This window comes from Centroberyx affinis, unplaced genomic scaffold (assembly GCF_046629955.1).
Source record: "Centroberyx affinis isolate AG114_WGS23_722 - 3 ecotype Tasmania unplaced genomic scaffold, CSIRO-AGI_Caff_v1 ptg005304l_1, whole genome shotgun sequence".
Classification (NCBI taxonomy): domain Eukaryota; kingdom Metazoa; phylum Chordata; class Actinopteri; order Beryciformes; family Berycidae; genus Centroberyx; species Centroberyx affinis.
Window position 1 is genome coordinate 115503 of NW_027282644.1, and position 15792 is coordinate 131294.

General features: G+C 40.4%; 1 protein-coding gene across 5 annotated transcripts in view; it reads left to right on the top strand.

The window, feature by feature from the left end:
* dgkb (diacylglycerol kinase, beta) overlaps nt 1-15792 on the top strand; it is a 63190-nt gene that overhangs the window by 194 nt on the left and 47204 nt on the right. For 2 of the 5 annotated variants that reach the window (XM_071546524.1, XM_071546526.1), the window contains exons 2-8: nt 4966-5042; nt 5479-5499; nt 6845-6992; nt 10299-10436; nt 13864-13913; nt 14572-14646; nt 15144-15263. In XM_071546524.1, coding sequence (XP_071402625.1) covers nt 4966-5042; nt 5479-5499; nt 6845-6992; nt 10299-10436; nt 13864-13913; nt 14572-14646; nt 15144-15263 — 629 coding nt within the window. Of the gene's footprint in view, nt 1-4965; nt 5043-5478; nt 5500-6844; nt 6993-10298; nt 10437-13863; nt 13914-14571; nt 14647-15143; nt 15264-15792 lie in introns of those variants that run through there. The other 3 variants (XM_071546525.1, XM_071546527.1, XM_071546528.1) reach the window with 2 other exon arrangements.

A 15792-nucleotide genomic window follows, 5' to 3' on the forward strand; every position in this document is an offset into this window, starting at 1 on the left:
TGTTTTTTCCTTTTTGTCTTGTTATTATCAATATATACTGTATATAACATTTTTTTTTCTCTTTTTTCATGGGAGGGGGATAGGGATGGGCTTCACTGTTATTACTATTATTTATTTATTTATTTTAGGTATTGTACCTGTCCAACTGGTTTCAGTATGTCTTGTCTGTCTGATCTTATTATGTATGCAAAGCCACTATAAATAAAATGTTCAAAGTGTATCCCTGGTGTATCCTCCCAGAAAGAACACTTTCAAAGTCTAATGTAGCGTTTTCAGTTGACATAACACACTGGCGGCCACGTTGGAGGTCCTCAGCTCTTGGGCAACAGTAGCTGTGAAACACTGGTTGTGTTTTTAAATGTACATCTTGTCTGTCTCAACAGAATTCAATAGACATGGTTTATTTCTGTGCTGTGTTTGACTGGGAACTGATCACTGATAAATCTGATTGATTTTGTGATTAGGTTATGTCAGTTTGTTAGCTAGCTAACCATATCAACTGACCTTTACTGTCATGTTGTAAACACATCTAATTAGCACACTGGCTAATGGAAGCAGATGCTAGCGATAGTAGTGGCCAGTAGTTGCAACATCAGCTGCTGGATAATTAGCTAGCTATCTAACAAAGCCAAAAAAACTGTTTGTTCAGGTGAGCTGACTCTTTTCAAGCTACATTTTCTAGTGCTTTGGAGTAGAGACTAGGGCTAAAGACAAGACAGTTTCCTGTGTCGCAGTCACCTAAATTTAGAAACAAATCCACCTTATCAAATTATTCACTTTTGCTTAGAACGTGAATGGATCTGCTCCCACACCACAGCGGTTGCTGGGAGATTTGTGGCACGACTGCAAAGCCTCAATTTGTTCTTCATGTTCAACGGTGTTTCATCTGACAAAAAGATTCATACTGTCCAACCAAATTACTAATCTGCACAGATCAGAACTGTAATGTGCTGGACTTGGTGTCCCTTCACTGTACCACTATCAGGCTCTGTATGTGAGGTCTTGTTGTCCTTGTACCATTGTAACTGTGTACTTGTTACTACGTAAGTTGTCACCATATCTCTCCCCCAGTGCCACTAAGATGTACTCCTGTTACTTCATTGCAACTTTGGCAAATAATGTGATGCTGATATGGTCTGCAGGCCCAGAAGAGACGCTGTTCTGAGGCAAACACTGTACACAGCAGTATCTTAGGTTCACATTTCCTTGTGTCTGTGTAATGTTCCCGTTCCTAATCCCCTAACTTCTGTTGAGCGTTTCTACTTGTGGCAAATTTTCAATTCTGCCAATTTGCTCTGTTGAAACATTAGTGTGCTGTACCAGCAGTAATCCACTTTACGTACGCAGACAAATGTGCATGTACACACACACACACACACACACACACACACACACACACACACAGATTCCTCCACTGCTTTGCTATGGCAGCATCACACCACCTAACAATAACAAAGAAGAGCATATCTCTTCTGAAAATCGCAGTTGGCTCCAATTGGCCGTGGTGTGAACCTCAAAAATCAGCCGTTTTAATGATAAATCTTGGGCTTTGTAATTGCGGATCGTTCGTATGATCCTCTGGCTGATTTACCAAGCTCAGGCTGCTCAAGCATTTAATCTGTCTGCTGCTGTTCGGGCTCCGAATGATTAATTCGCAACACAACAAATGGCTCCCATGCTCACCAGACTGTGTTCTGGATGCCTGGAGTTTATGTTACGCTCCAAGATGTTGACACATTTCATCATTTGAAACGGTACCAGGGATGGAAAATGTGACGATACCTGTCGGGCGGGCTGCGGGAAGCTGTGCGCCGCCCACACATGGCTTTGGACAGCTTTGAATGCACAAAGCAAGTCACAGCAAATCGTTTGTGGGAAGAATTAAACAAAATCTTGCCATGGAAAAGGGATAGAGTCGTGAATTATCCAAGTTTGTCAGATCACTCTCATCCAAAGTGCTTGTGCTGTCCTTGCACAATAGCAGGGTAGATACAGCGGTTGTTGAACAGAATTTATTTCAGAGCTAATTTCAGCACCAAACTCTAGATCTCGATGGCGTTTTAACTGGAGGTTCTTTTATTAGCTATTCAGAGTGCCAAGTCTGAATGTAAATAATTAATGCTTTTCGCCGAGGATCTCTTCTACCGGCAAAGTGTTTCACTTGGCAATGACATTTCTTCCTTTTAATTGCTTTGTGCCTGGTGACAACATTGTTTCTGACTCTGAGGAACTCTCCCACTCTCTTCGGAGGATGCTACAATCATGAGCCAATCAAGTTTTTGTTGTTACTTTCATGTTTTGCAAATATTTGCATTTGTTTTCTTGATGGCAAAGGAGTGTGGTTGAATTACATGTTTCAGGGACTGGAGGAGACTCGAGCTGCACAACATAGCTTCGTATGAAAAGAGTGAGGGATTGAAAGGCAGGGAGCGGAATGAAAAAGCAAAGGAGCGAGAGAGAGAGTGAAAGAGTGTGTGTGTGTGTGTATGTGTGCGTGGGTGCGTGCATGCATGTGTGCACGGTAGGCAGATTTGGATAATCATGTTTCAACGAGCTCAGGGCGAGTCTTTGTGCTCTGTGCAGCTACAGGTTATAAAATTTCCCGTTCTCTGAGCCACAACAATGGGCGTCACGTCGCCTCGCCTTCCCTCCTCATCTCTCCCTTCATCTCCGCTTCTATCTCTCCCTCCCTTCTCATTAAAGCGAGCTGTGCACACTTTCATAACATTTTAATGGTTGTTCGCCTAGCCAGGCACCTAAGGCCTGGCGCAAAGCAATTAGAAGTTCTCTTTATTTGATATAATTGCTGATGTGGGTAGCGTAGCAAAGCGCTGCGTTACAGAAAGAGAATTCTTTTATCTTTCAAGGCAATGTACATCTTCAATACACATCACAATGTGTGATGGTGAAGCTCAGAAACTTGTACTGAGTCTGTCCTGTGATTACACAACAATGAAGGCATTAGTCTGACTGGGAAAATATGTTGTTATTCAGCGGTCTGCGTGTTGAGTGTGACAGACAATGGGCGAATACATAATCACTCCACTCCGTAATGGTTTTGTGTAGATGATGTGCTAATGAAGACGGCCAATGATGATGATACACACTCAGTCCAGTCCAATGTGAAACATTTATTCCTACGCATGAACCGTACAATGCATAATGAGAAAATCAAAGATCCTGAGTGCTGCCATTAGGGCAAGAGGCTACAAATGTGAAAACCCATCAAGCGTTGATTATCCAAAAAATACTAGAATGCAGAACCTAAAGAGATGCAGAATATTGGCAATGATAAACTATAAAACAGAAGTAGTCCCACACAGCTCCTTATATTTGATGTGACTTTTTTTTTTCTTTTATTTTGGCGTAAAATAAATGTCACAGCTAATTAAGGCAACTATTTCTTTTCTGTAGGAGCTAGACTTGAGGCAGGTTTTTGCACTATGGTCTGATTTCTCTTGGGATTTTTGGCTTTAAATCAGATGGAAATCAAAGTCAGTCTGAATTTAGTGCGGGCAGTACAAAAGTTGCCCTCTAATAGTTTAAGACACAGCCAAAGTAGACAGTCATATTTGCCTGATCCTTTTGAGGGGACACATGAAGAGTTTATAACAGTTTTAGAGATTTTCACAGTTTTGGAAGAGTTTGGAAAAGTCTGGCAACTCTGCACTTCCTCTCTCTTCCTTTCAATTTACCTGCAATCCTGAACTCTCCATCAGTGACACGCAGTACAGTGTATGGGCAGCAGCAGCTTACCTCACTGCCCCTCACTGCTGCACCTGATTGGGGTTTTACTTCTACAAACATTTCTCAAACGCAGAGCGGCGCTGGAGGCAGAAATATTCTGATTGGTTGAATTACACCTCAGTGGGCGGAGCCAAAGAACTACTAAGTAACGTTAAGCGCAGTGAAAAAGGCGTTAGACTGAAGCGCAGTGAAAAAGGCGTTAGACTGAAGCGCAGTGAAAAAGACAAGAGGTAAGAGAGGAGGAAGAAGCCTAGCACTCCTACTAACTGAAAAAAATGCACTTTGACCTGACGTTATCTAGGTTAGCTAGTTAGCCTAGCTGACCTTCCAAGTTCAAACTAGCCATACTAGCCGTTAGCTATCTAGGTAAGCTAGTTAGCTAGTTAGCTGCTGACCTTCCATGGTCATAACTGCCATGGTCGTGAATGAATAAAAAAACAGAAGTCATTGCTATTTATATTTCTAAGTTCCTTCTTTGCCATTCCAGTTTGCCAGCTAGCTAACTTGCACTCTTTGCACTTTTTTTTTAGCTCCACCCATTGAGGTTTAACTTAAAAGATTATTTCTGTTTCTAGCTCAGTTTGTATGACTAAATTCCAGTCTGCTAGCTGTTAGTTTATAAAGATCTTAAGTTAGATTCACTTCATATAACGTTACTGACTGACCTTGGTAGTTAGGCAAGGCAACTTTATTTATATAGCACATTACACAAGGTAAATTCAATGTGCTTCACATAAAACACAAAAAATACATACAATGACATATGAAAAATGAATATAAAATGAAATAAATGAGTTAGTAGTGTACTTCTGGGGTGTTGTGCATCACTCTGACTCACAAATGGCTCTGCCTGCAGGGATGATGATGCTGCATCCAAGCCAAATATATGATCCAGTCAGGGTGTCAGGCCCTGTACACAGCTGTAACTCTTAAGAGGCGCCGGCAACGTCCAGGAAACCATATCCATAAAGAAAACTGTCGGTTGCTGCACACATAAAGAAAAAAGAAAAGCAAATCATTTGGAGTGTCCTTTTAAGTTACATCTCAACATTAGAATTTTGTAGTACCGAATGTATGTGTACAGTAGTAACAAATGTACACGCACTGTCATGCTGTGTATAGTCAGCAGGCAGAGAGGAAGCCAAATTTGTGAAATACACTGACATGTACATGTGCAATACACAAATACAGTGACTTGTGCTCAATGTCTTTCCATAGACTCAACCAAGAAGCTGAAAGATGTGCTGCAGGAGTTCCATGGAGACGGTGTTTTGGCTAAATATAATCCAGAGGAGGTATGTACGGTTTATATTGAATTATACAACAGGTAGTTTCTGATCCAACCATGCGGGCAGTTTCCATAAAGCACGGCTACCTGTGCATTATCAAATGTAATTGATTACTATTTCTTGAAGTATAATCCGTGAGCTAGTTAGCTATCTTACTTACTTTCCTGTTTTATTTTATATTCTTTTGAATGTAGGCTCTACACTACTTTTAAGCCAGTACACATGCATTAGTAATTGTTGCCTAAAAGCTATAATACTATTATTGTAGTCAATCAAGAGAGCTGAATAAAAACCACTGAAAACATGCAACATATTTTCTCCCTTTGTGATAACAATTTACATGTGTATTGGTCGACAATTTGCACAATATAAATGTAAGACATGCATGATTCATACATGAAACTGTTGGGTGTCTTTCTCTCTACATTGCTGCGTGCTGTAGAAGCAGGAAATCCTCAGCCAGGTAACTGTTATCTCTTCCTCTCTCAGATTTACTGTGGCTGGGTTTTCCTGAGTGTCTGTGTATTTCCTTGTTGGATGACTCAACTCTCTTAAACAGCCATGAAGCAGTAAAAATGACAAACATGAATGCTTGTTAATTTATCCTTTTTAGGCGGAGAGACAAAATTAAATGAGACACTTTACAGTTCTAGGAGATGTGAGAGTGTGTCAGCAAAGAACTACTTACAGAGGAATATTGTTGATTTACAATGTTTTAAATACGTCTTCTTAGTTGTGAGGAGAACTGCAAAATGTAGTAAAAACAATGTAGATCAATGTGGTCACATATATTTTGAGCAAGCGTACAGATGTAGCCATTGTTGTTAGACTTTGTGCTTGCTGAACTACAGCTGCACTTTTGCTTCATAAGGAATTGTTTAGTAAAATCGAGTTTTGTTTGAGTTTTGTCAGAACTTACGACGGATAGTCTGGTATCTAATTGGTGGAGAGACACAAGAGTTTTGTTTACAACACACTAAATTAGTCCAACTGTATAACGTTGAAGAAACAATTGTCTGCAGTACTAACACAGGATAAATGGAGAATGAATTTAGACATAGCACATAGCTGAAGAACTGATACCTTGTTCCCAGTGTACCAATGCAGTTGGGTAATTTGACTAAAAACAACAAACAAAACCAAAACAAAACACTCTTCTTCTGTTCTATGCTTTCAAGAAAATATATGCATTTAACATTTTTCTTATCCATGTACATTTGTGGTTAGACTTTGTGTACTGTGCAGCATACCACTCATACACATACACACATCGAGTTTCCACTCTCAGTAGGACACCCAAAGTCATAGACTATGCAAAATTAATAATTTTTAATTGCAAAGAGGAATCAACTTTGGGTACTCTGGCTTTTGAATTGTTATCCCGATACACATGTGACAAACCACAGATTCAACCAATCAATCAAGGATGATCAAAGCCATAAGAGTATAGGGAAGAAACATGGGATACCATGGTTTCAAAAGAACACAATACATACACGTAAAGAAAAAAAGTTTCAAAAAGAATTACACTACTCAGAAATGCATCTTTACTGTCTCCACCGCCCACGGCTCAAACAACACTTGGGGCATCCTTCTGTGTGCGGAAATCTTTGTAACATTAATTCTGGAACATTTTGCTAACGACCACAGATTTCCCCAAAGCAGAAAAACAGACATAGTAAGTTAATATTGAAAATTGGCTGTATTTTATTTAAGCCTTTAAGGCCGTGAACGCTTTGGTAAACTGCGGCTCAGCGCTCCTGTTGATAAGTGATACAAACCAGCGTGTTGTTTCTCTCTCGTTTTAGGAGATTGACTTTGAGGGCTTCAAGGTCTTCATGCAGACCTTCTTGGAGAGCGAACTCCCTGAGGAGTTCTGTCAACACCTCTTCCTGTCGTTTAGCAACAAGGGACCCAAACCCAGTCCTTCATCATCTGACAAACCCAGAGTCTCTGGTAAGTGTATAAATATAATCATTACACTAACAAACTGTGAAGTTATGCGCACACCATTTTTGGGGTCTTGTAGTCACTGATATACATAAGAAATAGGTGCAGCCTGTGTTGTTTGCTCCTAAAAAGCAGCCTGAAGCCAATTTTCATCACTTATTTCATCTTCTCACAGCATTTCTACTGAGCATTTCTACTTGTTCTTGCCACATCGGCTAAAGAGCCTTCAGTCAGCTTCATCATTATTTAATTGAGTCACTGAAATGTCAGATGCCAGATAGGATCAAATCTACATGTTGATCAAAGGTGCTACCTGGATAATTTTTAATAATGAATATATTGTTAATTGGTTCAAGTATATCTTGGTATAATTAAACAAATGAGACCATGGTCAAGATAATTGGTAGCCTCTATCTCATGCCAGTGCTATTATTAGTGGTAGTGTATCTTAAAATTAAGACAAATTTCCCATAAACCCTCTTGCTTCCTGTCACAACATGTTGCTAATTGCCCCCCTCCTCCCCCACCCTGGTGTCACTTTCCGTGTGTTTGTTTTCTCTTTCACTTTACTGAAGAGGATAAACATGTTGGAAGTGATTTTTCCATCTGAAAGCTTTAGCTCAGTTGGAAGAACAGCGCCTCATTCCTGTTTTGTGCCATAAAGCAATCCAGCAGATTTCTCACCAAATCCGACCTGGTTGCACACAATGTAATATGCAGTGATTCTTATTCAATGGTCTTGTTTGTTTACAGTAATTATACTAATCTCTCAAAGTTAATGTGGTAATGATTTGTTGATGTTAAAATGCCGTGTTAGATCGCCACTTTTCCTGCACCGTCGAGACTCGCCCCCTTCCTGGCTTTCTGCTTAGTTCTGCCTAGTAAGTCAGGTGCATCATGATGGTTGATGTCCACCTGATTTGATTTTATTACCCACCCACCCTGTAATGTAAAGCATTCAGACATCAACACTTTCAGCTTGGGAATGTGGTTGTGTGACTACACCAGGGACACGCCATCTTTATACACCTTCTCCAGTGTCAGCTGATGATGAAAATATATACAATTAGTCCTCATATAATGATGTAAGTGTCGTAAAATGAATTGCAAATGCCTTCGAAAATAGCAGAGGGACAAGGCCAGGAACCAAAATGATCACATCTCACTGCTACAAAAAACTCCTTGAAGAAACATTCTCAAATACCTCCCAACAGAACTGACATTAAAGCAAACGCCTCTGGTGCAACATGTGATTATTTCTAATCTTCTACTAACCCCAAACTCGTGTGATATGTAACCTGACCCGAGGACAAGTTAATTCATGCAAACACAAACCTGCACCTTCAAATACCATCACCTGTATTATCAAATTGTGAGCTTTTCAGTGACAGAACTGCATAGTAGTAGTAGTGCTGGCAAACAGGAGACTTGAAAGGAAGGACTTGAAGTTAAGTTGCATCATCATGTGTAATCTTTGCTCATTAGGCTAATAACGGCCGTAGGATTCAGCTTTATGAACTAAGACTCTGGTTTAATTTCAAACCTAAAAAACATCATTGCATCATTTTTATTTGATAAATTTTCCTTAAAGCACTACATGACCAGTGATGTAGTGGGGAATTAAAAGATCAGCCAACTATGACCTCTAGTCAGTGATCATCATAAAGCCAACAACCACCAGAAGAAATAAAAAGCAAGTATATTTTCAGAAAAACATTGCTTTATTTTCATTTTCATTATTTTCTCCTCATATAACTTAGCCTACATCATTTGATGCTATTGGTTAGAATGTATACTATACAGTGAATATACCAAATATTAGGGACGTCTTCCTGATATTGAGTTGCAGCCCCTTTTGCACAATCCACATCTCAATTGTCTCAAAGTTTAAAAATCCTTTTCTTACTCGTCTGCTTCTCTTTATCTACATCTCCTCCTCTGTGATCGGTATTGATTTAATAAGGGAAATCAATAAGGGATAATTGCTTTTGCCTGGATTCACTTCATCAGTGTACTTCATGAAAAGTGTAGGTGTCCCTTTAGTATTTTGTACATTCAGTGTAATTCAGTTTAGGTCGGTTTACCCTCCACTGCATCCCTGTACATGACGCTTCAGTTCCTGTGTGTGTATTCTGTTGTTTTCCCCGTTTGCCCCACGGAGCATGTGTGGCACGGGATCAGTGTAGCCTGTTTGCACGTGTTGATTGGTTCTCATTGATCCGGTTTTGTTAACCATGAGCCCTCACGCCACCTCAGCCTGCCCTTGTTGTTTATCTGAGTGCAGATAGGGGAGTTAATGAGTGCTGTCTGCCATAAACCACTGCACTCTGCACACAAGCGCGCCTGCCTGTACTCTCATAATATCACTGACGGGTTTATTTTCCCAAACAACTCATTTTGCAATGAAACACTTCAATTACTTCTTTAAGTGTAGAGTTTATTGCTGTGTAGATGACCACTAGGTTAAGGGAATACACTGGTTTTCTTGGCCAATTAGCTCTTTGATGAGATTATTGTTGTGCGACAACAAGATTGGTAGCAGTTTCACTTGTGTACATTCAGTATTTAGTGCACAATGGTGTTTTTGACATAATAGATAGTAGATAATAGATAGCTGGCTTACACCATCCTCTAAACATACACAATGTGCAAAAGCATTAACATGCATGGTAGGGAATAAAGTAAATGCTAGACAAACAGGTGAGAATACCTTATTTCCCCCCAAAAAATAAGTTAATTTATATAGCACATTCATACATAGATGCAACTCAGAGTGCTTTACATAAAATAGATTGATTAAAACAATAAATGTATTCTATAAATAGTAAATTGATTAAAAGCATTACATGACATTAAAATTTCTAAATCAAAAATAGAATGGCAAGCAAACAATAAAACAGAAGAATAAAAAACACTGTAAAGGGCAATGTTAATTAAAAGTTAGAAAAGTGTTGCCAAGTTAAACAGATGAACTCGTCTGTTGGTAGTGTTCCACAGTTTGGCGGCTTAATTGAAGAAAGCTGCATCCCCAATCTTTTTATGACTGCGATAAATGCACTAGTACAAGAATACAGCCATGCTCCAAACACAAAGCATTGTCTTGGCCTTTGTTATGAGGCTAAAACTAGACTACATACCATAAAAATCAGCAAGTCAGTTTTCAGCTTTGTGTTGGTGAACTGGACACCACCCACACCACTAATCAATCCAACTGTATGACTAATGTCAAGCATCCTCTCCCAGTGGGTCATTGAGCCAACATTAGAGGCATTGTGGAGGATGTTTTGACCTTTCGTCTGCGTCTCCCTGCAGGACTGAAGCTGATCAAAGGCACCTCGACCCCTCTGAAGCTGCCGGCGCCGCCCCGGCCTCTGGACACGGTGCAGCTGAAGGACATCGTGTGCTACCTCTCGCTGCTGGAGGGCGGGCGTCCCGAGGACAAGCTGGAGTGTGAGTCCCTCGTCACATGACCTCTCCATTCTGACATTATACCCAGCAAGCTTTTGACGGACAGCGATGAACAGGAGGTGGCCAAGTCCTGCTATTTAAGTTTATGCATATTGTGGTTTTAGTTATACAAACATACAGTACGTGTTGGGCATTTTTGCCTTTATTTGATAGAGAGATGGACAAGTGGTAGTTGCCTTAGCTAACTGAGTAACTAGGATGCCCCGAGTTTCACAAATTTTTCTCGGACACAGAGCTGCTCTGGAGGCAGAAATAGTCTCATTGGTTGAGAGTATGGGCGGAGCCAACGAACAACAGTTCTTCGGGCAAAGTAACATCAGACTGAAGCCCAGTGAAAAAGACAAGAGCTAAGAGAGGAAGAAGCTAATATTATGAAGCCTAGCGCTCTTGCTAATAACTGAAATAAGTTAGGTTAACTAGTTAGCCTAGCTGACCTTCCAAGTTCAAACTAGCCTTACTAGCCTATAGCTATCTAGGTAAGCTAGTTAGCTAGCTGCTGAGCTTTCAACATCATGAATGCCATGGTCATGAAGGAATGAAAAAAGCGATTGCCACATACACAATTTTATTTGTGTCTTGGCCAGAATTCCTTTTTCGACATCCAAGTTTACCAGTCAACTTGCGCTCTGAAACACTGGTAAGATTATTTCTGCCTCCAGAGCAGCTCTGTTTGTATCACTAAACTCTAATCTACTTTACATGACATGCAGGTTCAACGTCAACCCTAACAAGCACAACATTTTCAGAATATGATAATGATAACAGCTTTGGAAACAGTTTTGAACTGATACCAGGAAGATATTTACGACTACAGATGTTGTCTCAACTTTTCATTTTGGCACAATATCTAAAATGGCTTTCAGCGTTGGTGCAAGCTGTCAACATCTATTCAACGTCAAAATATTTGCTGGGTATCTTGTTCTTTCTGTCTCTGTCTCATTCTCTGTGTTTGTATGAGTCTGAGTAATGAGTTTTCTCTGGTATTTCCTTTGATGATTCACAAGTAAATTCAATAAAACTCACAGTGCTGTTGCTTTCTCTCAAGGACCATAATGGAAATAAGCTTTGTTGTTATCCTTGATAATTTTAGATTACTGTTCTCGAAGGTGTCTTCTGACGGGAGCATACATTCTTTCATGTTATGAAGTAAATCCAATGTATTAAACTCTGCTATCTCTCTCTCTCTCTCTCTCTCTCTCTCTCCCTGTCTCTCTCTCTCTCTCTCTCTCTCTCTCTCAAGGACCACTTTAGAAATAATCTTTCAAGCTTTATTATATTATCCTTGATCATTCTTAGATTTGTATTTTTGAAGACGCCTTCCAGCTGGAGTTCTTGTATGTTTTTTTTGATGAGTAAATTCATTAATCAGACTCTCTCTCTCTTTCTCCCACAAAGCTTCTCCTAACGGCTGTTTAGAGCCTCGTGTTTACAGTTTACTGACACATCTATCCACATCTCTTTATTCCACTTATCCCATCATTTATTCACAAGGTTACATTGCTTAATTGGACATCAGACTTTTTCTATGTTGCTATAATTCTCATCCATCTGCTGAATTATTCAGAAGAGGAGCACTCATTAAGCATAGGGATGACTAAATAATTCAGATGGTGCTGCCTGTGTGTGAGCACATCACTGATTTAACCATGGATGATGGCTTGTAGAGCATCTCCTCCCTGCCTCCTTGTTTCTCTCCTCTTTGGTCCACGCAGATCTGTTTTAGTAGTGGACGGTTCCCTCTGCTGGTTTCTTTGAGAACTGCTTTGATTTCACTATACAGCTTGTGTAGTAAATGTGTTGAGGTGAATGATGCTTTCATTTCTCATCATGGGGATTATCTGAAGCAAACAAATTCCCTAGAAATCCAACATTGGTGAAATCTACAATACTAGAAGAAAGAGAAGCTGAAGGGAAACCACGTCAGAAAACGGATTCAGCAGTCTTAGGGAGGATGATATGTCAGTGTGAAACAGCCTAGGTTAATGTTTTCCACATATCTATAGTTTCAGGTGCGTTTATCGTTTTAATAGTAATACTAATGATCAACTTTATTTGTATAACAGGCTTTCATAAATAAAGTTTATAAAGCGGCTTATAAAGAGAGAAGATGTCACATAAAAACAAGAGATTACATAGAAAGTAGTCAGTAAAAATGAGTCAATAAGAATTGTTGCAGAAAGCAATTTCATTGTGTGCTGCTTTGCGTCTTTAGTGTAGAATGGACAGGTGCTCTTTAGATGTAGGTAACAGGTGAATTATTCCAATGCATAGGAAGTCTTTTAAAATATATATTTAGATCCAGTCAAAAACAGTACTTCCCAGCAACAAAATAGTCCAAGGCACTGTCTCATTACAAAAATTAAAAAGCCTTTATTTCACATAGATTAAAAACATTTGTACCAACACGTCTGGCCCAGTCTGGCTTTCATCAGAGAACTACTGGCTTTGACTGGATGTATATTTACAAAGACTTCCCATCCATTTTCTTATTCTAAAAAAGGGTTTCAGGAAGAGATTTAAAAGACTGAACTGATTTATCCCGCCTAGTCTCTAATGGAGAACGCTCGGCCCCCTTTGGTCTTCAGTCTAGACAGATTTTACTGAGTCTAACCCACTTATACTGCAGAGTCAGAGGTTAAAGACTAATCCTCGCCTTCCTCTGCACACTACCGCCTTTCTTGGGCCGTTTTGGGTCACCACAAACACCTCCCAGCTCCACCGGCAGCCAGCCTCCACCCACCCACCACCAGGCACCGACATCACTTCCCCTTCCCTTCGCCCCACCGGGCCACACTCCCACAGGAAGCTGGTAATTAGCTCCTCGTTAGCGGCCTGACTAACCGCCGTATGACGTCAGCTCTATATGAAATCACCAGCCACCCTCCTCTCTGCACCACTACTGCACTGAAAGAGGAAGATGGGGAGGGGGGGGGGGGGAGCGGATCTCCATGGTGTGACCTGGGACTGGAGCACCTCTAAGTATAGCCATTATTATGGAAATGATCTGCAGCCAGGGGTGGTGGTGTTGTTGTTGTTGTCACGACTCTGTTACGTTCAGACTGAGGACTGTTGACGCGTCACAGCGTCGTTAAGCGATAGCCAATCACGGCTGCGGTGTGCGAGCCGTCTGTTGCCATGGTTACACATTTGAGTGGTGATTGGGGGGCAGTTAATGTTGCCGCATTCAGATACCTACAAGTGTTGTGTGATGGGTCTGTTTTATTGCCTTGTATAGTGCAGCGAAACACACAGTGACATTCACACAGGAAAAGGGTTTTATTAACGAGAGCAGTGGCTTCTCCTGTCAACACTGCTGTAGACTTTTTTACTATTCACTTCAAAGGGTGAGAAGAGTAAAGAGTACCCGGGTTTTTATAGCCTGACGTGTTTTTTTTTTTTATCTCCACAGTTATGTTTCGCCTCTATGACACAGATGGGAACGGGTCTTTGGACAGCTCGGTAAAGAACGATTCTTCTTCACATTCATCACTGAGAAACACTTGAAAGGTTTCATTCCAATACACTCTCTGTTTTCAGAAAAATAGTGTTATTTGAGATTGGTTGCTCAAATGTTCAAATACTGGCTCCATCCGCAAAAACGTTAGTATTTTGAAGGTAAAGCTCTTCAAATAACTAACAAGTTAAAGGTTTTTTCTAACATGAGCATTACTTTCATCTCTGCACTCGAGTCATTGTCCCTTTTTTCAAGTGCATGATATCTCATTTTGAAATGAAACTCATCATTTACACTCGACTATGACTCGACACAGACTACAAGTGATACCTACTTGACATATTAGAGTAGTCCAAAATGCATCATAGTGACTCAGTCTGCCGCTAGACAATAATTGCAACCCCCCTCCCCTCCCTCCCAAAAAATGAGCAACCATTGTAATTAAACCATCAACCTCGGAGCGCTTCCCACACTGCCTTTGTTTAGCACTGTGCAACTCTTCTTTGCCGAAGAATGACATTCCCAACCTGCTATTACACGCTGTTTATCAGTCCATTTAAGCCAAATACATTTGAGAGTGACATCAACTTGTAGGCTGCAATATACAGTAAGGTAAATACTGTATTTTCATGCCTGTAATGACTGTCTGTGGTCTCACTGCAGGAGCTGGAGCACATTATCTCCCAGATGATGCATGTGGCTGAGTACCTGGAGTGGGATGTGACTGAACTGAAACCAGTAAGAAAGAAATTAGTAATAATATGTCAGTGGCAGCCATTATAGAAGAAGTCCCCCCTCTCTCTTAAATGTTGTGGAACCAAATGAGTTTATTGTAAAGCAAAACTCTAGTGTCTCTCAATCGGCTTGTTAACAGATATCTAATTTCTGATGGCTGAAAAGAAAGAAATAGTTGTTTTTTATTCCAACAGTTCCTTACTCACAACCCTTTGCTACCTGTAGATGTAAACAAGCAGAATAGTGAACTTTGATGCTAAATGATGATTTTTATTTTCCCTTGTCAAGCTATTTTACTTAATTGCTAATTGGAAGAAGCCTAGGGGCTGAAAATATTCATGATTTCAGGAGAGAAGGCTTTTATCACAAAGATTATTAACATTTAACACATTTGTGTATTAGAAATATGTTTTTTCAGATTCCATAAATCATCTTGTGACCCCCTTATAATGATCTCCCCACCCCTTAGGGTTTTTCTGACTGATTGTTTTTGTTTATAGATCCTGCAGGAAATGATGCAGGAGATTGACTATGACCGCGACGGCACAGTGTCACTGGAGGAGTGGATCCAGGGAGGCATGACCACCATCCCACTGCTGGTGCTGCTGGGCCTGGAGACGGTGAGTCAGCAGGAAAAACATTGATATTTGCTAGCAGGGGGATATTTGTATTGATTTCCCTGGTTTGTGTTGTGACATTCAATTGTGTCTTTGTCATCTTTTCTCTTTGCTTGTCAGTTGCTTTAGTATGGACATGCAAATAAACTAAACCTAAACTTTCAGACAAAGAGCTATAAGTCCATTTTATTTTCTACTGAGTGATGTTTTACAGTCTCATCATCTAAAGACTCTAACTTAGGGAATGTGGACTCTTAGTTAAAGGGGCATTAAGTGATCTTTGTCCTCTATCAGCCTCTACTGGCCATCAGTAGGAATTGCAACAACATTGGCAGAACCTATCTCCTCCTACACATGCCATTTGCACACACACGCCCCTCCTGCCCCCTTGGGGTACGGTGGCCTGTAACTGACATAAACAATTAAGTCATTTTCACAATAAAGACGAGTAAGCAAGCTAATGAGAGCAGTGAAAACTGCTTTGTCATTTCCTTTTTTGGCCTCAGAATGAGGCTTTTTAGCCTTCATAGCT